The sequence below is a fragment of the Macrobrachium nipponense genome, chromosome 6, assembly GCF_015104395.2.
Source record: "Macrobrachium nipponense isolate FS-2020 chromosome 6, ASM1510439v2, whole genome shotgun sequence".
Lineage (NCBI taxonomy): Eukaryota > Metazoa > Arthropoda > Malacostraca > Decapoda > Palaemonidae > Macrobrachium > Macrobrachium nipponense.
In genome coordinates, this window is record NC_061108.1 from 91,669,937 (window position 1) to 91,691,359 (window position 21,423).

General features: G+C 41.1%; 1 protein-coding gene across 5 annotated transcripts in view; it reads left to right on the top strand.

Moving 5' to 3' along the window:
- LOC135216235 (laminin subunit alpha lam-3-like) overlaps positions 1 to 21,423 on the top strand; it is a 567,145-nt gene that overhangs the window by 451,636 nt on the left and 94,086 nt on the right. For all 5 annotated transcript variants that reach the window (XR_010314834.1, XM_064251389.1, XM_064251390.1 and 2 more), the window contains 6 exons: positions 8,018 to 8,246; positions 11,148 to 11,321; positions 11,589 to 11,743; positions 14,995 to 15,150; positions 15,413 to 15,546; positions 15,953 to 16,113. Coding sequence is in view for 4 of the 5 variants with exons in the window: in XM_064251389.1 (XP_064107459.1) it covers positions 8,018 to 8,246; positions 11,148 to 11,321; positions 11,589 to 11,743; positions 14,995 to 15,150; positions 15,413 to 15,546; positions 15,953 to 16,113 (1,009 nt within the window). In the remaining variant the exon portion in view is untranslated. The remainder of the gene's footprint in view (positions 1 to 8,017; positions 8,247 to 11,147; positions 11,322 to 11,588; positions 11,744 to 14,994; positions 15,151 to 15,412; positions 15,547 to 15,952; positions 16,114 to 21,423) is intronic.

Genomic DNA, 21,423 nt, shown 5'->3' on the forward strand with positions numbered 1-21,423 from the left:
GTCTAATGGTTGACTCTCTCTTATCTGATTCTAGGAAGAGAATATTCTGTGGATCAATATTAGCATCTTTATTAGCCGCAAACTTCATGAAGTCCATAAAGTTAGGGTCTGGAGAATTCCTGAGGAAGCGAACACAGTCCTCATTTGTACTGATTGTGATAGCTTGGGATTGGGGATCCGTTGAGGTCGGAGGCCCAATTCCAGAAGAAGAGGATACCAGTTGCTCTTGGGCCAGTCCGGTGCAATCAGAGCTACTATCCCTTTGAAAGACCTTAGTTTGCTTAGGACTCTCAAGAGGAGATTCACTGGAGGAAAAACATAAATTCTCCTCCACTGATTCCAATCCAACGACAGGGCGTCCGTGGCATAAGCCAGAGGGTCCAGGTTGGGGGCCACATAGCAAGGGAGCTTGTGGTTCGCTTGTGAGGCGAAGAGATCCACTTGGAGACCTGGGACTCTCAGGCTTATCCACTGGAATGACCCGACGTCTAGAGAGCCATTCTGATTCCAGAGGAACTGACCGGGACAGAGCGTCTGCTATCACATTTCTTACCCCTGCCAGGTGAGTGGCAGACAGATGCCATTTGTGCTTGTTTGCTAGGGCAAAGATGGCTATCATGACATGATTCACATGCTTGGATTTGGACCCTCCTCTGTTGATGGAATGAACTACCACTGCACTGTCCAAAACTAGCCTTAGATGAGACTTCTTCGGGGAAGCAGTCTCTTCAAGGTAAGAAAAACTGCCATTGCTTCCAGAACGTTTATGTGGAGCTGGCGAAATTGAACTGACCAAGTCCCCTGAACCTGTTTGAACTGAGAGTATCCCCCCCACCCGGACAGGGAGGCATCCGTGTGAATGGTTAACACTGGAAGGGGATATTGAAGGGGTACCTTCTTGGCTAAGTTCTTTACTTTGGACCATGGACGGAGTTGATTGCGGAGGATCTGTGGGATTACTGACAACTTGTCTCGAGATTTGGTGTTTGCTCTCGAACGCCAAATTCGATTTAAATCTTTTAGCCTTGCTTTCAGGAGGATATCTGTTACCGAAGCAAACTGAAGGGACCCTAGGATTCTCTCCTGGTTTCTCCTTGATGTTTGTTTGCATTTGAGAAATTGCCTTACAGATTTTGCTATTTCCTTCCGTTTGGCCACTGGAATTGACAGATTGTGGGAAGACAAATCCCATTGGATTCCCAGCCACTGAAAACAAGACTCCGGGGTAAGTCTGGATTTCGTTTTGTTTATCTGGAACCCCAGATGTTCCAGAAAGTGAACTACCTTTTTGGTGGCTATGAGACATTCCTCGACGGTTGGTGCCCAGATCAACCAATCGTCGAGGTATGCTGCTACCATGATTCCCTGAGTTCTCAATTGCTGTACAACCACTTCTGCTATTTTCGTGAATACCCTGGGGGCTACATTCAGACCGAAGGGCATCACTTTGAATGAGAATGTCTGATTTCCTAGCCTGAATCCTAGGAATGGGCGGAAGTGCCTGGCTATAGGGATATGATAGTATGCGTCTGTAAGATCGATGGAGCATGTGACGGCTCCACGCGGAAGTAAGGTCCTTACTTGCGAGAGGGTAAGCATCTTGAACTTGTCGCAACGAATGAAAGAGTTTAGCTTTGACAAGTCTAAGATTACCCTTCTTTTTGTTGAGCCTTTCTTTGGCACGCTGAATAAGCGACCTTGAAATTTTAGATGCTTGACTCTCGCAATAGCTCCTTTCTGAAGGAGTTCCTCCACGTAATCTGTCAATTCCTTCTGATGGTATTTGGTGGAATGATTTGATTGGAGGCGGATCTTTGATCCAACTCCAACCCAATCCTTTGGACACTATGCTCTGTGCCCAATTGCTGAACCCCCACCTGTGGCCTGTGGCGGAAGAGGAACAGCCTCCCTCCTACCTGGGGAGCTTCATTGTTGATGGGGCGGGTTGACCACCACGCCCTCCTCTGAACTGCCTGCTCCTTGTCGCCCTTCCTGCGCCACACTGGCGAAAGTAACCTCTCGCCCTACCTCTTGGTTGTTTTGTAGCCTTGAGCCTCATATGAAGGGTTGAAGGCCGGCGAGATTGCGTAGGAGGTCGACGGCTGTGATTGAGGAGACAACGGAGGATGGGCTGGTTCTGTTTCGAACTAGCAGGTTGTCCCTGTTGGGTAACCGGGACGGCCTGCACAAATTGCTGCTGTTGCTGGTGTTTCTGATACGGCTGGAACCTCTTACCAGCCTTCTTTTGTTTCTTACCAGCAGTGGGGACGGATTCTTGTTTCCTCTTTGACGAAATACCCCACCTAGCTCTAAGGCTCTGGTTGAGCCTAGCAGCCTCGTGGTGCACTTCATTAACAGCGGACTCTGGGAAGAGATCCGCTCCCCACATGCTAGAAGCCAAGAGTCTATTAGGCTCATGCCTAATAGTGCACTCCTGCAGCACGTGCTTTCGGCAATTCCTCCTAGCTTGGAAGAAGTCGAAGCATCTGTTAGGACCGTCTGAAACTGGGATTTTGCCAAGATTTTAAACAGCGGTTCCGTCGCATATGAGAGAGCAGCCATTTCCGTTATTATAAGAGAATTGAGGGACCTGCCAAACCTGGTTCGCGCGTCGAACTCTGCCTGAATCAGGGAATCAGGCAGCCTTGGCAGCTTCTCGCCGAACTGGTCCATGGCGCAGTCCGGTTTGAGCTTACCAAGCGTGAACGTAGCTGGCAAGTTCTCCCACAATTCTCCGAAAGCCGGGAAGAGCGGAGAAGTAGACTCCGCCTCCCTTAACTGTGGCATGGGCTCATCCTTGAGGACTGCCTGAAGGGTCTTCTCTACTATTTTCGTGGCGAACGGAAGAGAAGCCTCCTCTTCCGTTGCGAAAATAGTAAAAGGACTCTTATAGGCCTGGAGCTTAGTGTTCGTGCACTCCCAGTCCTCAAGGCAGTGAACCCATTCCCGCTGGGCATGATCCCTACTGTATAGAACAGACTCCCTAGAGATCTTGTCTTCTCTAGTAAGAGCCGTAACAGTCAGCCTAGCATAACCGATGAAAGGCTGCGTCAGACCCGGAGGGTAAAACTCGAAGTCCTCAATCCTCCGAGTTCCACACTCCGGGATAGAGATCATCCCATCCTTAAAAGGAGCGTAGGCAGCTACTCTCCATGGGTTCTCCATGGAGAAAGCTGGCAGAGAGTCGTATGGCGGGAGCTGGAGAATGCCAGTGCTTGGCACTGGGGAGACTGGAAGAGGGACCTGAGAGAGCCCAGCTACTCGGTCCTCATTCTCTCTAACCCTGTTAGAGAGATCTTGTATGGACTGGCCAGATTGAGACAGAGTGCTCGACAGTTGTGCGAACATCTGCTCAAATCTCGTCCCCAGGGCGGAGACTTGCGAGCCAACCAACTCGCCCACCTGTTGCATCACCACTGCTGAGAAGGTAGTGGGATCAAAGGTGCTAGGTCCTGCTCCTCCCACCGGCGTTGCCGGAGTGGAAGCGGTGGGGGCAGGAGAAGGCATTGGCTCGGCGGGAGCGCGAGCCTTCTCCTTAGAAGCCTTGCTTCTAGAGCTCTTCGAGTGAGAAGAACTCGGCTTGGCTTTCACCGCGTCGGCGTAGGAAGTCGAAGACTTCCTAGCCGAAGAAGACGAAGACGACTTCTTAGAAGTTGTCTTAGATAGCGTCTTCGGTTCTCTCTGTCCCTTCACCTTTGGGGGTACAGAGAGAGCGGGAGAGCGGGTAGGGATCTCAGATCCCACAAAGCCTTGGAAAGAAGCGCTCGAGGAAGGGACAGGAGAAGATCCAGGAGCACCCAAGGAAAGACCTTGGGCGCCCGACACACCTACCTCAACCAACAAATCCTCTGCCCCTACCGCCATGGGCTCGATGTTTAGGTCCAGGGCAGCGACGTCCGGGACCGACTCCTGGGAAGCTACGACCCCAAATGATTGCTGGAGATCTTGTGCTTGGATGGAGGCTATTAGAGGCTGCGGACAAGGGGTCAACATACCCAGTTGACTTGCCCGCAGGGAAGATCTGGACGGCCAGCTTCTTGTCCAGGATGTACGGCTGGCCTTTGGCGGCGTTCTTCCCGAAGCCGCCCACCCACGCTTTCAGGGTAGCGAGGGCGACCTCCCTCACACCAGTAGCCTGAAAGAAAGGGCGAGATGAGCTTCTAATGGCGGAACGGGGTTAACAAACTTATGACTAAGAGTTGTTAGTAAAATGAAAAGGAAGCCTATAATGGACTTACCCCCTCTCCCAGCTGACCGACTAGGTCGTAGCAGATGGCGCAGGCTTCTGGGTGCCAGACGATCATCTCGTTGAACGATGTGGCACAAGGGGCGTGAGACCTGCACTCATCGTGGCCGCAGGGGTCGTACAACGTCGCGTTGCACGCCGGGACCTGACAGTTGGTAGCCTGTAAGTGGAAAGATACATGAGTATCAGGAGAACACTTACAGCCTAACAGTTGCTCCGCTGGTGCCGGAGCGATAAAGTCAGATTAAACCAGAGCCCCGCCATAATACGTGTGGTAACAAGGTTGGTTGAGTGTCCTAGGCTATAGCTCCGCTGATGGCGGGGACACAAAAGGGAACCAACCAGGAGGGGTGGTAAATGGAAACCACGACGGAAAATGGCGGGGATGGTAGATATAAATAATAAAATTAAACAATTCATCGTAAAATTAGGGTATATCCTTAAAATAACAATAATAACAAAACCTTTTTCTCCGCCCGTCTACTAGAAGAGTGCCCGGGTAAGAAGCAAGCTCCCTTCCGGTAGCGGGGGAGAGATGTAAGGATATAGTAGGCAAGCAACCGACCACTAGTAGAGCCCACCCCGCCCGCTGGCGGAGCCAGTAATCTATAACCAAAGGTGCCCCGGCTGCGACGGAAGGCTCCTTTCGTTATAGCGAGGGAAGGTGGCTGAGCAACTGGGGAGGGGGGGGGGGGGGGGAGGAAGGTCTCGGCGTAACACGGCGGGAGAGAGAGAGGGGGGGATGGCCTACTCCTCCCCGCCTCACCGACTACTTGCTCGGAGAGACCCGGTACCTCATGAGTGGTCGCCCTATACCCCCCGCTGGGAGGAACCCCTGGCCACCTCAGAGAGGGAGAGAGAAGGCGACTGAGGTTGTCATGACAACCAAGGGGTCCCCCAGCACCTCCCTATACCAGGTAGGGAGGGCAGGGGCAGGGTAAGGTGCGATGGAACACGTGGCCGCAAGTGGCCTAGGCCGCGAGCAACACAACCGTGGGAGGGCCACGTGAACCAGGCTGTACCAATACAAGGAACATGCACCTAGGCTAGCCTAACACCCTAAATATAATATATTACATCGAAAAGATGGAAAAGACACTTTTAGTAAAAGAGAAAGAAGCCCAGGAGGAGGCAGACTGTTCCAAGAAACAGAAGCCTACTCGGAGCCAGCGATAGCCGATGAAGAGCAAGAGCCGGGATGCTGGGCAGGAATAATAATAATAGCCCTAAACCAAACTAAGAGAAATGGTAGGGGGGCTAAACTAGCTAAAACTCGATGTAAAAGACAATGAACGTAATATAGTAAGCCCATAAGTATAAGAAGTCCCAGTATGGAGGACCGGGAATTCTTAACGAGGCAGCATGGCGCCACCACGAGACAACCGGGAAACCGTATATGACCTATTAGGAGGAAAATACTGGTACCCGGAAGATAAAAATGCAGTAGAACATTACTTATGAGTTACTTAACTTAGCCGTTGCAATTGCAGAGCGTTCCATGGTGAAGAATAGGATAAATCCCGAAATAAGAACAGCACAGAAAAATAATGCGTCTTGACGCTAGTGCTAATGATTAAGGATGTCCGCTAGGGGCGCTGCTGTCCGTGGCGTCCTCTAGTAGTAGTAGTAACGGCTGCATCGCCCGTTGGTATCAGCTCTCTCTTAAGGGGATTCTGATTGGAAGTTCTAATTGGTGAATGTCTCGTGGTAGTGATTCCCACTCGCCCCTATTACCATACCGACACTTCTTTTTAAGAGTGAGCGAGTCAGTTTTACTGACATTTTCTTAATTTTGTTTTTCTCTGGTAATTTTAGATTAATTTTACCTAGAAAGAATGATATTAAGGATCCTTTCATAGGCCGACACGAGCTGAGCCCAGAAATACAGTGCATACAAGTATACTGATGTACATATTTACCCAACGATTATGCCCAGATTTTCTTGAAATATTTTAGAAGCCTGTGATTATCCAGTATCATGCATTGTTAGAATTACAGTATACTGTGCAATATTAAGTAAAATGATTAATTTAATGGTTTAAACAACACTAATTTAATATGTATCAATAATTAAGTATAATTGTAGACAATGAGGTGGCATTCTAACTTTGTAGTAGACACAGTTTTAGGAGACTTTGGTAACAACAGCCATCAAAATCATATTGGAACAGCATTGCTCATTTCTCCATATGCTTAGAGCACTGTATTAGGGAATGAGGTCTTCAGTGTGATCATAAAACCTAAAGTTACACAAGGATTCATTTATTAGAGGAGAGTTATTAATGAACTGTAGTTTTACAAAGGTATAACCTCAGCATTTCAGAAGTAATGAAGTAGGCATTGGTTACTTTGGATCAATGTTTGTTTCCTGTTCTGTTATATAAGAACTGTCACCCAAGGGACCTGAACATTTTTATTTAGAAAATTCATTCCAAGGTATATAAATATATATAAATGCTGTATGTCATAGTAGCAGATGCACCAACATATAAGACAAACCTTGGTATTGGGGAGTATAGCCTATTCTGGAAAAAAAATAAAAATATAGGAGTTTCTTGATTGCTAACACAATAGCCTAAGGCCAAGGGAATTGTGAATTTTTCAAAGGGTGTTCATATGACTAGTGGCTTGGCTATGTAGGCTGTGCTGTCTTTAGGGTACCGTTAAGTCTTGACCTAACCCAGCCTAGCATTTAAAAAAAATACATTGTTTTTAGAACAGTTTAAAATCCAAAGAAATTAATATATTATTGTAACAAGTGCATATTATACACAAAACGAACATAAATATGGCACTTTAGCAAGGAGAATGTAAAGTTCATTAGATAACTTGCAATAGCCTCTTCTGCCAAGAACACAAATTCATGATCTGATGACTATCTTTAACCACAAGTGTTTTATTGAAATATAAAAAAATATTGAATATGTGGTGGCAACAAAGCACTAAAGTTATCTTTCTGCAGTACCCATGTAATTTTTTTGCATCTTTCATTTGTACCATGCAGGTATTTGATACTTAATTGTGATATTGAATACTGCTGCCAAGAATTACCTTAATTTTATTTTTGAAGTACTGGTGCCACTGGGGCAGTCAGTTTAGTCCTGTTCTTGTATAAAATGGTCTAAATATGTAAAATAAACATGGGAAGGAGGAAGCAAAAAATTTATGATTTCATTGGCTTCAGCTGTGCACTTTTGCCTTTTTTGAGTAGCCATTTTCCTTGTCTAAATGCTAGTTAATGAGTTTTTGTGACTGTAATTAACCCACCAATAGTTTGAAGCAGAAATACTATCATTCTCTCCTCATAAGGATCATGTATCTCCATCCAAATTAATAATGGCTATCTATTGGGTGGAATTCCTTCTCTATACATCATTCTTGACTCTATCTTCCACAAGACGCTACTCAGATTTTGTAAACCCTGTTCTCTATTTTAAAGAAACAGCAGCAAAATTCATAGATAAGGGTTTTACAACATAAAATTAAGGCTTTTATCTTATAATGGCTTCATTCATTTTTTTAGGCAATAGTTTTTAAATCGGTTGTGTATGTGACTAACTTGTAGTTATTTCCATCATTTATATTTATTTAGCAGTTGAACATAATCTTTATATGAATTTTTTTCTCAAAAGTGTTATGTATTGCAAAGAGTTAATCAGTTCCAAAAAACCACTTGGTAACAAATAGCAAAAACCTAAATACTGACAAATTTAGTTATATTGCATGAATACCCTTGACTGTGTATGTTACAAAACTGATAATGTGTTTTAGGCTTACCCTGGTGATCCAGAAGAGTCTCTAGTCCGTAGGGCATCACTTTCTAGCCGTAAATCAGAAGAGTTACATTTAAAAGGAGATGCCTTAAAATCAAGTGTGGGTCAACATTTTCTTGAACTGGAAAACCAGCAAAAGGCAATTAACAGAGCAAGAGGGGATATTGGTATTGGAGAAAAGCGTCTGAATTCTTTGCAAAGTGTCATGGATCTGCAGTTCTCATTAAGTAAGTATTTAGCTCTGTAGTATTCATAGTTTCCTTATTTTATGCATACATGAGATATTGTATTCCTTTGGGATCATTTGTTTTATTATATGTTCCGAATGTAAACCTTTCTGTTATTCACTAAATGCATGTAATTATTTAGATCTCTGCATAATAGTAAAAAGACATCTACTCTAGTGGATGCTCAGGGGATTGTAGATTCCCAGTACATATTTGCTAATGTGTGACATGAAAGAGAGTTTTATCAGTTGTAAGTTTATTGGCTGGTTATGAAATTATAATTGTGATTAAGAAATAGAATTAAAACATGATTTTAAACAACGAAAATAGCATCCATTCTGTTTGGATCTGTTATCTAGTTTAATATCTTACATGAAGGCTGCTGTTGTGGTTTACATAGCTATTGTAGTTGCATAAATTAATTTACTTCATATTTATAACTATTATTAAATATTTAGCAGTTCCCATTATATGTAAATCCTGCTATTGATTTTGTAGATAGAAATTTTGTCCCCACAAAGCTTTCAAAGCCATAAATCTATGGAGGCCAGTAGTAATTTCAGTGGTAGCATAAACATTCTGTCATTTGTGAAAAAGGCCTCATTAGCAGTTAAGAATTTCATTAGACTAATGAGTTATAGATAGATGCAACATTTATTTTGAAAGGACAATTTTTTAGTCCAGGATATACCTACATAGTTGGATACCAAGAAAAATGAGATGTGGGAGACAAACACTAACTTTGGTTTACTGAGGCAGAAGCAGACAAATATGGATTTTTTTTTCATGTATACTGAAACACTATAGTATTGTACCACTTGGAGTACATCCACAGTGTACAGGTGGATGCCATGCATTCTGAGTATGGTATGAGATGTATTTCTGATAGTTCCCAGAGCTATTACCCAGGTAGTTCCCAAAGCTATTACCCAGGATCAGTATGTCACAGCAATGGATGTGGAAATGACCAATCTAGAAAAAAAATTAAGACAAGTGATTGATTATGCCTAGTCAATAAGGCTGTTGCACCGACTGCAGTCAATATGGAAATGGAGTCAGTAGGGGCTCGGTATTGGAAGGATATTTCTTGACATCTGTAGAAAAGAAAAGGATACATACAGGCACGCATGTATAGTAAGATTTGGTGTTGAAGATCACAAGATTCACAGGAAAGGAGTCTTCTCCAAATATATAACTGGAATTTGGCTTTTCCATGGCTCCTCAGAGGGAAACCCTCCTTGTCACTTTTGCCCTACTTGAGATGAATTTAGCTACACAGCTATATTTCCTCAAATCCATAAGTTGGAAAAGGCTGCAAGGTGGCATTTTCAATTCTGTTTGCTTTATCAATAGTATTGTGATTGAGTAGGAAATGCCAAATCATTGACCATTACATCAAACTGTTTATCTTGACCTTAAGAGGGTAAAATGAAGAATGGCTTCCTGAACTTTGATAAATTCCTGAAGCTATAGACACCTCTGTAAGAAATTTGTTCCAAACGAATTGGGCTAAGTTTCATAATGAGTGCCACCAAAATTCTCCACTCTCCTTCAGTATTCCAGCTTTAATAGATTTCTTTCAATTACCTATGGATGAATTTTATTTTGATCATTAAGAATATAAGTGAGCACTTTCCAAGTGCCACATACAAAAGAAAATGCCTTAGATCTTATGGAATTCTTCGTGAATTATGTAAACAACACACTTCTGCAAGTAGTAAAACTGGAGCTTAATATGTACTGGTAGTTCATTACTATTTAAGACAGGTTTACTCTTTGAAATCATCCTCTCATTTATATCTGCCAGGAGAGTTATTCAGCCACATGGGATGTCAATGGAATAAATGCATGTGTGATATTGCTAACCATTGAGATTGGCATTCCTATCAAATCTTGAAAAAAGAGAAGTTGTTGTAGTGAGGGATGAAGCACAGAAGTTCCCGCTATCCATATTCTTGTAGATTTAGTCAGGGAAGAATATAAGATCAACCATCTCAGCAACTGAGAATGATCATTATGTAATAGAAGAGAATGAGGCCAGTCAGACCCCACTGTTCTAGACTACATATCTTTCTCCCCCAGTGCTCACTTTGGTTCAGGAGACTTGTTTCAAAGCCTAGTGTTCAATCCTAAACTTGGAAAGTGCTTTTACCAAGGTCAGTTTGCCCACTTAGGTTAATGAAACCAGAAGTAATCAGGATAGTTTTGGAGATCTAGTTGGATCATAACTTAAGAGTAATCACCTACATCCTAAGTAATGGTCCAAAATAATAAAATGCTTTTTGTTGATTGTCTTAAGTCCACAAAATAAAAAATTATTCTACTGGGGATACTCTCATCCTACACAACCATTTGTAGAACCTTTATAAGTGAACAATATGATAAGTGGGGCAAGGAACTCCCCAAGGTGACATGAGACCTTACACAATATTGATTGCCATTTCATCAATATAAGTAGATAGTTGATAATGTTTATCCATGCTTACAGGGTATAATACACATGAAAAATAAGATGCAGTAGTATTTTTAAAACAAAAATAGTTGAAAGCATAATTATTGGCTTTTCTTAACTCTCTTTAGATTATTGTTCAATATTAGATAGATTTTCACAAACCTAGCATCAAATTTTGGCAATTAATACCAAATGATTATCTCGAGTTCCTGAATGCCATATCAGAGGTGATTCTTTATTTCTGCTTGTATGACACAGTAACCATACACACACAAACTATTCTAGTCTGTAAGGAACACAATTGTCGCGTCATTACTAAGGGTTTTGCTTAAAAAAGCTTGTACAGTACGTATTATGACCTATAAAAAGGTTTTTGCATGCTTTATATTAATTTATTTACAAACTACCTGTGACATTCTCTCCTTTAAAACTACCACCACTTTTTCCAGACATATCATCTGAAATCAAGAACTCTTTGGACAGTTTAGCTGAAACTCATGAGAATATTCAAAGCACGTTAGATAAAATCTCAGCTATTCATGGGAATCTCACTATTACTAAGGAGCGAGCACTGGAGTTGAGTCGAATTGATGCTTCGCTTTTAAATGAGATTAGAGACAAAAGTAAGTAAAAGTATTTTACTGCATGTTCATAGGCTTCTGACCTCGATATGATCCTTTATATGTGTAATTTTTAAAGAAATGGTATCATAATTCCAGTTATGGTTGCATTCTAAAAGTTCTCAAGTTTTTCATGAAACATAGAAACACATCTTTTACTTTATTCTGGAACCAGAAATTTACAATACTGTAGAATGAAAGAAAAGAAAATTGCAGTCATGTTTTAGATTTAATATTTATTAACCTGCTACATTAACTTTTTTCTGCAAGTCAATACAGCTGAAGGCCACACTGTTAAAGGTGTTCGACTGGGTAACAACCTCCAGAAAACAGTGTATAGAATTGAAGGTCGAAGTAATGATTTAAAGGAAAGAATAGAGGCTCTTAAGCGGAAAATTAAACAGACACGGCAGTATGCCTCCTCGGTAAGTAGTAGTATTGGTTTACGCATTCTTAAGCTATTAGATTCTTTTAAACTTTTCATCTTTATTATACTAGTGTTTATGCTATACAGTCAACCCAGACCGCATTAATCTGGATATCGGATAAGACAGACACCGAAGAGGGTCAGCCAATTTAAATAAAATATGTATAGTATTTGTCCGCAATTTAAGACTTACCATTCCTCCACTTGTTGTGTACCATTTTTCTCTATATTTACCAAAAGATAAATATACTTTTCATTTAAATTTTTATTATTTATATACAATTTGTATTTACATTTTACTGTACTAAACTAAAATGCTTCTAACTTATATCTGATTTAACTTGCACACAGTTCGTACAGTCATTAAAACATGCTATTGTCTGGAAGGGTAGAAAGTACTGTAACCAACAGTTTTACCTATCTACTGCCTGATTGATAGCTAAGGTACAATGATTTGTATATTTTTAGAAAAGAAAGATAATCACAAAGGTAAACTTAACGAAGACAAAACTTGAGTTACTGAACAACACTTACGTTTATGTGGCAAATGACGAGAGAGGGAATGCAATTACCAGTTCCTTTATGCAGCTTAATTCTACATATCATTTTTATCACCGTTTATATTTCAACAATTTTGAAGGAAGGAATTCATTCTATTCTACATATGTGCAATAAGTAAAATATATACACTATTAAAAACTATGTATTGTATTAAAAGCACACGCACTTACAGATAAAACCTGATTGGCTGGCCAGTGACAGCCCTCTACTTCTATTTATAGACATTTGGATCACAAAATATGATGGCAAACTGTTGACAACGTATGTAACAGTAAAGAACAACTCTATCCAAGGGAATATGATGAAATGTATTTTGTAGTCTTACTTATCATTAGAATTCACAAGTTGAATTACAGTTATTTTGAGGATGTATAGTTTTGCTTTTAACGGAATGTTTTTGTTGAAAACAAAATGTTGGGGAACATATGGTGTTAATTGTTCCACTATTTTATTATTGATGATCTTGATGATCTCACATTCATTTAACAGTTCATATATTAAATAATAAATAATTAACTATAATGAATAAAAAACTAAGATGAAAAAGCATGAAAAAAGGAAAAAAATATGCGTTCATGTCTTGGCCTAGGCATTTACATATGCGGCTGAATTCTATAATTTTTATCATGTTTCATTCTTCATTTCTCATCTTTTACTATGAGATGTAATTCAAACATTTCTACATTGGTTTATTATTCATTGCTCTATAAAAATAACGAAATACGTACAGCATATTTATAGGTATCTTTACATATATGTACACGCTTAGGTATCGCCGGGTAAACTGGACTATTGGCTAAGACGGACACCCTGGCCCCCCTATTAGTCTGTCTTAACAAGGTCGACTGTATTATGTACTATAGTACTTAGTAGGTTGTAGTTTTTTTTTAGCATAACATGATTTTGTATCATGATGTCCTGCAGTAATTTTCCATATCTATTTCTTCTCCAATTTATTGGTAGATTGAATATTATACAGAAGCATATTGAGCAAATTTTAATAATATTCAAGTATTTTAGGCAATTTGTATGTATTCCAGATCTTTTACCTTTTTTATGTGTATTTAAAGTATTAGGCAACTCATGCATTCATTGTATTACGATATCTGAGGGATTAAAGCTAAGATTTTAAAGAAGTATTTCTGTTTGCACAACAAATGTGGATGAAGATTTGGCAAATAAGCAAAGAAAGCCTATTGACTGTGGAAGGCTTGAAGGCATCAAATTCTACTTTCACTGGGAAATATTAGAATTTTCATTTCATTCACTTCTCTTCAAGATAGCAGTAGGGAGTCCAGATACAGCACTAGATTTATGTGTTTAAAATGTAAGAAATCTCATATGAGAAACAATTACCTTTGTAGAAACTATAAAGAAAATTTCATGTTTTCAAAGTTTGTCATTGCAAATGGTTGCACTTGATGTAAATCAGATAACCTAATTTAAACCATACATTCTGCATTTTAGTACTGTGTACATTTGGCTTCTTTGTATTGTTTTCGGTGTAGGTTTTTTCATGGTATCGACTATTACCTTAATGGACTACCACATCAGCCTAAAAAAATAGGTTATCATACTTTGGTCGCTGGTGCTGACAAGATAATTTGTTCCAGTAGGTGTCCTTGTTCTGGCTGATACATGCATCAAAAGTCTAAGAACATCATCTTATGACTGCAGTGCTGTGTTCTAGTGATTATTACTTGGAAGTAATGTATACATATATCTTATATATTACATCGAACTACAATGTCCTTTAATATCTAATTCGCTCTACCTCGGAATTAATATATTTTCATATTTGCTTAACTGAAGGGGAATTTTTTTACACGATAATAGATTTGCCTGGTCCCGGGCGCGAACCCAAGAAGACATTCAAATCCAGGACGTCAGTGGAAACTTTTAAAAGCTTCCACTGACGTCCTGGATTTGAATGTCTTCTTGGGTTTGTGCCCGGGACCAGGCAAATCTATTATCGTGTAAAAAATTCCCCTTCGGTTAAGCATATATGAAAATCTATTAATTCCGAGGTAGAGCGAATTAGATATTAAAGGACATTGTAGCTCGATGTATGTATATGAATCACAGTAATGTGATATGACTTATGTATCTTATATATACGTAAAGCTGATGGTCGGACTATGTATGTACGTATGTATGTACACTCATGACAACGAAACTACTGGACCAAATTTAACCAAAGTTGGACCGTATACATATGTAGATTTTATTAGGGATGGTTGACTGAGTACCATTTTGATCCGGATATCTGGCCATGCTAACTTCTTTATTATTATTTGTAGAGAAAAAAGAAAACAGTATTCTGATAGAACTTTTCATGAGGATTCCACATAAGCTCTTATTTTTTTCTGCAATGAAAAATAACAATAATATTAGGGGATGGTTTTGACTGGTTGTCATTTTGATCTGAATATCTGGCTGGATATCCGGCCATGCTAGCTTCTATAATATTAGTTGTAGAGAAAAGAAAGAAAACATTATTCTGATAGAACTTTTCATGAGGATTCCAATTATGCTCATACTTCTCTTCTATGATGAAAAATAATTATGATATTATGGTTCAAACAATGCCAGCCTATGGGTGCCCACTGCCAGGCTTTGCCGGCTAGTTTTATATATGGTTGAGAAATGAAATAATTGCATTGTGTATTAATTTTCTTCTATTTTCAGATACGGGTATCCTTGACTACTGACTCTTCTGGTGTATGTACAAGAAAGTATCGACCAGCTCTGAATCCTTCAACAACAACAAAAATCTATTTAAGTTATGCAATTAGTAGCTCTGATAAAGATGCCTTACTGCTATATCTTGGTTCTCATAACACAGTAAGTGTTTAATATTGTATAGTCTTGCAGTAGCTATACTGAAAAATAAATATTTCAAAAATTTTATGCCCACTAAAGTAGGTAAAACAAAATTTCAAGTAGAAAATATAACATTAAATACTGTATACCTTATCTGAGTTTTTTGGTGTAAGTATAGTACTTAGAATAAAAGCCCTATCAAATCATTTGAATATATGTAGTATACTATTTTCATGGAGGTTGAAATTCTTTATCTTTATTGTTCCTTTTCTTTTCATAACAGAGTGACTTCATGGCTGTTGAAATGGTGAATAGAAGAATTCATTTCACATGGGATAATGGAGGTGGAGCAAAGCGATTGATTCACCCACTGAAACTTTTAACAAATACTCCAACAGTTTCTGATGATACAAGATGGTATGCATTTCTTTGTATTGGTTAATAATTTACAGGAATATGCTAAGTAACAACAGTCCTCTCTCTGATGTTTAGCAGTTAATATTACAAATGCCCCTATACATATACGTAATTGACTGTATGTTATGGGCTGGATAAAATTCTTGGAGAGATATAAACCCTGAACTTCCTTCAGAAGGCAAAATTTCAGCCAGCATATTCAAAATTTCTGGTTGCCTATTTTTAAATTGAAACAAGCACCTAGAAATAGTTGTATTACAACTTAATTTTTTTAAGTTCATGTAGGAGTATTTATTCATTTACTACATACAGTACATAAGTTAATCTGTATTACCATACTTGGTATTTTCATTATATTATAATTACATTTAACACTTGTAAGATTTAATATTTTTTCATCTCCAAGGTATCACATCACTATAAATCGTGTTGGAAACATTGGCCAGATGCTGGTTCAACCAGCTAATCAAGCGAATAACTTTAAAATAGAGTCAGCTCCTGTGGATGATGCTTCCCCAGCTGGATTTAGTAAAATGGACTTACTGCCTTCAGATGTTCTTTGGATTGGTAAGGCAATCTGAGCTGTTTCTTGTTCTTGTGTCTGGTAATTCTGAGGCATAGTACTTAGTGTACATTCTTACAAAATTCTATGGGCAGAGTTTCATAATTTTTCATTCCCCTGCCTGATGCACGATTCATGCTTTATTAATCTATTTTTCTTTTCAAAGATGGAAGAATTCTTATGCAATGACATTAAACAGTCACAGATCTCTTTAGGATCATGTTATAGAACTGTGTAAAACTATTTTCCATAATAGAAACATTTTTAAATTTTACAAAAAACATGGAAACTCTTAAAATGCTGTATAAAATAATTATAACCTAACAATGTGAACTATGTGATCTCACTCTATTGTTTTCAATGTTGTGATGTGTGGGAAATGAATGTCACTGTGTTATTTATCGGTCAAAGAAATATCCCCTGCTCAGCGAGAGAGAATTATTGCACTGCATTCAATGCAAGTTCTGTTAGAGAGATATCAAGAAAGCTTAATATACCAAAGAGAATCATACATAGATGAACCAAATTGTTTAGATAATGGCAAAGTTTAGAAAATGGGCCTAGAAGTGGAACTCCTCGAAGCACCACAAAAGAGCAAGACATACAGTATTGTAAATGTTGCTGAGCAACATTCATTTGGGAATGTTGAATTCTAGTGCCTAGACACAATATTGTTGAACCAGGAATCATGACTAGGTCTACGCCTATGACTATACTCTGTTTTTTTCCATCTGTCCAGCCGCCTGTGGTGTATGCGTATGGTAACACTGCGTCCTGGGCTCTAGAAGTTACATTCAGCTTATATTCAACAATAATAATAATATCCTATTTCGAATATTAACGGTGTAATTAGCATACAGTAATTTATTAAAACACTTTTCAGTTGCAAATGTACACCCAGATATCCTTTTATTTACCTAAAACTTACACATAGCATAACTATTTAAAGCCTGGGACGCAGTGTTACCATGCAAAAACACCACAGGCAGATGGACAGATGGATACTTTAGATGGAGAGGGAGAGATTTTTAAAAATACACTAGAAATCTTTGATAGGTTTCTAACGAATAAGCAAGCCTACCTTTGATGGATTGGATATTCAGTTAGGCTTACTTTTTTTTTTTTTTTTTTTTTTAAATCAGTGTCCAGTGAATACTATGGATAGGGAGAGAAGCAGATTCAATGATGCATGCATTTTTTTCTTCAAAACCTAAATAATACATTTTATTGGGAGATACTTTATTCACATCGGCCTAATCCTTTCATCAGAGATACTTTATTCACATCAGCCTAATCCCTTCATCACTCCTCCTATAAGGCACCACTGCTCCCCCAGTATCTCAGGCTACTCCGTCATCTCACTACAAACTCCATCACATGAAAGCAGTGCTATGATAATAGTTACTGTAAAATTCCCTTTGTGGACAGCCGAAGCCTTAAAATGCATATGTTTATAGAACATTTTCTGGGTTCGACCTGTGTCTGCCGGTGAAAAGTCCCTGTAGCTCACTTTTCTAAGTATAAATAGATCCTAAATATACCAGAGAAAAAAGCTAGCATGGTATGCTGAAGTTACTACCCTCAGCTCGATCACCCCAAGGGCGTCAGTATAGCACTAGGGCGAGTGGAAGCCACTACCAACAGGTCTTCTTGCCAATTAGAGGATTCCTTTCAAAATCCCTCCCACGGCGAGAGCCGTTACAACGGTTACTCCTCTTACCTTCTGCTCGCACTTGCTACTACTACTACTACACGCCCGCCATCTTCATTCCTGTTATTAGCCTTTGTGTGTTCGCACACGTCTTCAATTGCTCCCTTGGTGCCTTAATTTGCCGAAGCTACGTCTTCCGTGGAAGTCTCTGCTTCTTCAATCCAACTTGAGTATTCCAAATTGTGTTTTCGTAATTCGTATGGTTACGATGCATTCCATTTTTTAGCCTTCGGTCCCTTAAAAAACGTACTGAGGTGCCGCTAGTTCATCCGCCATTTGGCTGCATCATCAGACGCATGCATTATTATTACTGGTTATTTCCTTTATTTTTATTTTTATTTTTATGTTAATTTTATATTTCATATCATATATGTGCCTTGTAGGGCTACTAGCTAGCCTATCGTATTTATCATCGTAGAGGAGGGAGTCCTCTCTCTCTCTCTCTGCCAATACGAGACATGCATGCGTTATTGTTTTAATGCGAACCAGATAGGTTTTTGATTTATGCACGTTTATGATTTTATATCACTGAAGAGGTTGGATGAGTTGCTTTCCTTCCCTAGCTTAACCGACCAGGCCTAGATTAGGTTTTGGAAGGTAGGCTAGGTGCCCCTATCCCTATACCCTTACCTCTCCCCCCCGTCCGCGCTACGGTGCTAACGGGGAGGATATCAAGGATAGAGAGTATCTCTCTTGTCATACTGTTGGACCTATCCTCCCTACCTGACCAGATCGAAAAGTTTGAGTATGGAGGGTTTGGTTGAGTCCCCACCGTCCACGCCATGACGTCCTTGGAGGTTTATCTGGCCTACCTAACTGGATCCATAGTGATCTCAGAGAGTTAGGTTAGATCCATGCTGGGTAGTATTATCCTTACACCTTATGTTCTTCTTGCAACTCTTCCATGATACCTCATTATTGTATTGTATATTATATTGTTTATTGTGTATTATATTGTTTATGCACATTGATGATTTTCATATCACAAGAGGTTGGATGAGTTGCTTTCCTTCCCTAGCTTAACCGACCAGGCCTAGATTAGGTTATGGAAGGTAGGCCAGGTGCCCCTACCCCTATACCCTTACCTCTACCCCCGTCCGCGCTACGGTGCTAACGGGGAGGATATCAAGGATAGAGAGTATATCTCTTGTCATACCGTTGGACCTATCCTTCCTACCTGACCAGATCGAAAATTTCGAGTATGGAGGGTTTGGTTGAGTGCCCACCGTCCACGCCATGACGTCCTTGGAGGTTTATCTGGGCTACCTGACCGGATCCATAGTGATCTCAGAGAGTTAGGTTAGATCCATGCTGGGTATTTTCCTTACACCTTATGTTCCTCTTGCAACTCTTCCATGATACCTCATTATTGTATTGTATATTATATTGTTTATGCACATTTATGATTTTCATATCACTTAGAGGTTGGAAGTGTTGCTTTCCTCCCCTGGCTTACCCGACCAGGCCTAAACTAGGTTTTGGGAAGGTAGGCCAGGTGCCCCCTACACCTTTACCCCTTAGGCCTCTCCCCCCCATCGGCGCTACGGTGCTTGCGGGGAGGGCATCAAGGATAGAGACTCTCACTCTTGTCATATTGTTGGACCTACCCTCCCTACCTGACCAGGTCGAAATTTTGATTTGAAGGGTTTGGTTGAGTGTTACTGTCCACGCCTTGACGTCCTTGGAGGTTTATCTGGCCTACCTGACCGGATCCATAGTGATCTCGGAGGGTTAGGCTAGATCCATGCTGGGTATTCTCCTGACACCTTATGTTCCTCTTTCAACTCTTCCATGATACCTCACTATTGTATTGTATATTATATTGTTAATTTGGGTGGTCTGGTATGTACATCGCCTTGGCCTAGCCTCCTTTAGGATAACAGTGGGCTCACCGCCTCCTACCCCCTTTAGTAGTAGGCTATGACCTTCCGTTTGAGAGTGATCACCGATCGGTCGCTGTACCAATCACGACTGGCCATGGGCCCAGTCGGTCTACTACCTCCATAGTAGTAGGCTACACAGCCTCCAGTAGGTGTCTATCTCTGATCTGGTATTGTGGCCAAGTGATCACGACCGACCACCACCCCCCTCACTTCCCAGCTTGGCTCTGCCTGACGCTGTCTTATAGCTCGCAGTGCTAGTAACCTTACCGATGAACGGCCGCTAGAGTTTTTTCATTCAAGTGGGGGAGGTAAGGGTCGGAGAGGGAGGGTTACTGGTATTATATGTAATCACCACCTTGATGTCTCCGAGTGAGTAACTCCGCCGGCTTAATAGTGGTCTAGCTTCACACCAGCCAGCGGGCAGCGCACCGGATTGTACGTTATACTGCTCCGCCGCTCAGTTGTCTCCTCTCCCCGTTGTCTCCGCCGTCTCACTCAAGGAGAAATGGATCGGGCTGGGAGTTGCGCTCCGCCCCCTCGATGCATTCAGGCTCAGGTATAGGATTTACCTTCTCCTGTTCCGTTCGTTTCAGCCCGGTTCCGCCGGCATTGCTTATGGCAACGAGATTATGAGACTCTGAGTAGGCTAAGCTCTTTAGGGATTACTCCTGGTTACCAGATATATATATAAAAACTATATATATCTCGGACCTTTAAGGTTCCGACGTAGTGTGACTCACCATCACACTCGCCACCGGAGTTATTATACTAAGTTTCCGCAGCTCAGTTTCTGTTCTCTCGTTTCGTTCACCACTCCGGTGGGGATGGTAGATGGTTTAAGTATACGACTACGACAATTCGTAGCCGTTTGATTCAGTTCAACCGGACTAGAGATTAGGGCTTTGCTTCTCTCCAGTCCGGCGTGTCCCAGACCCCATACACTGGGCTGACCTCTACCTTCCGGAGGACGGAATCCGGAGCAGGCGAAAACATCCAGAGTTTTCTTTTATTCATTCTGAAGGGTACCCCGCTACCCCTTTTTCAAGCCCGGCGGCCATGTAGTCTGTCGGTCGCATTCCAACTGCGCCATGCAACTTGAGGGCTACATGGTCCGTCATTCCGACGCGTGCACCGTCTGCTATGACATGGTGGCGATTATTTCTGATGAGAAAGCTACCTTGTCCCTCCAGCATGGGACAAGGGTGGCTCTCAGGAAGGAGGAGGTAGGTGGGGAAGTGAGTGAGGCAGGTAGTCCCTTAAGTCCTACTCCTTCTTCCTCTTCCTTCCGAGGCTTCTCTAAGCCCACCCCTGCTTGGGAAAGATCAGTTTTGGTCATTCCCAAGATTGAAACAGTAAAACCGAGATCCCTTCCAAAGGGATCTAATCCGGCTCCGGCAGCGGCGACTAAGTCGTCTTCGGCCCCAAAGCCGTCGACCTCTGCTACTAAGTCGCCTGCTGTTAAAGCTTCTCCCCCTCCTGAGGGGTCAAGAGCCAAGTCCTCCAAATCTAAGACGACGGAGTCCGGATTTAATCCGGAGGCATTCGCTAACCTTCTAATGTTGAAGGTTAGGGAAGTAGTTGTTGAGAGGTTTGAGTCGATACGATTTGCCTCGAGCACAGATACCTCCGGCCAGACAATAACGTCCCTGACCGAGAGGAACAGACCCCTGGATGAAATGATGACCGGATTCCGTCAATCTGGAACCACGGCTCTGACCATG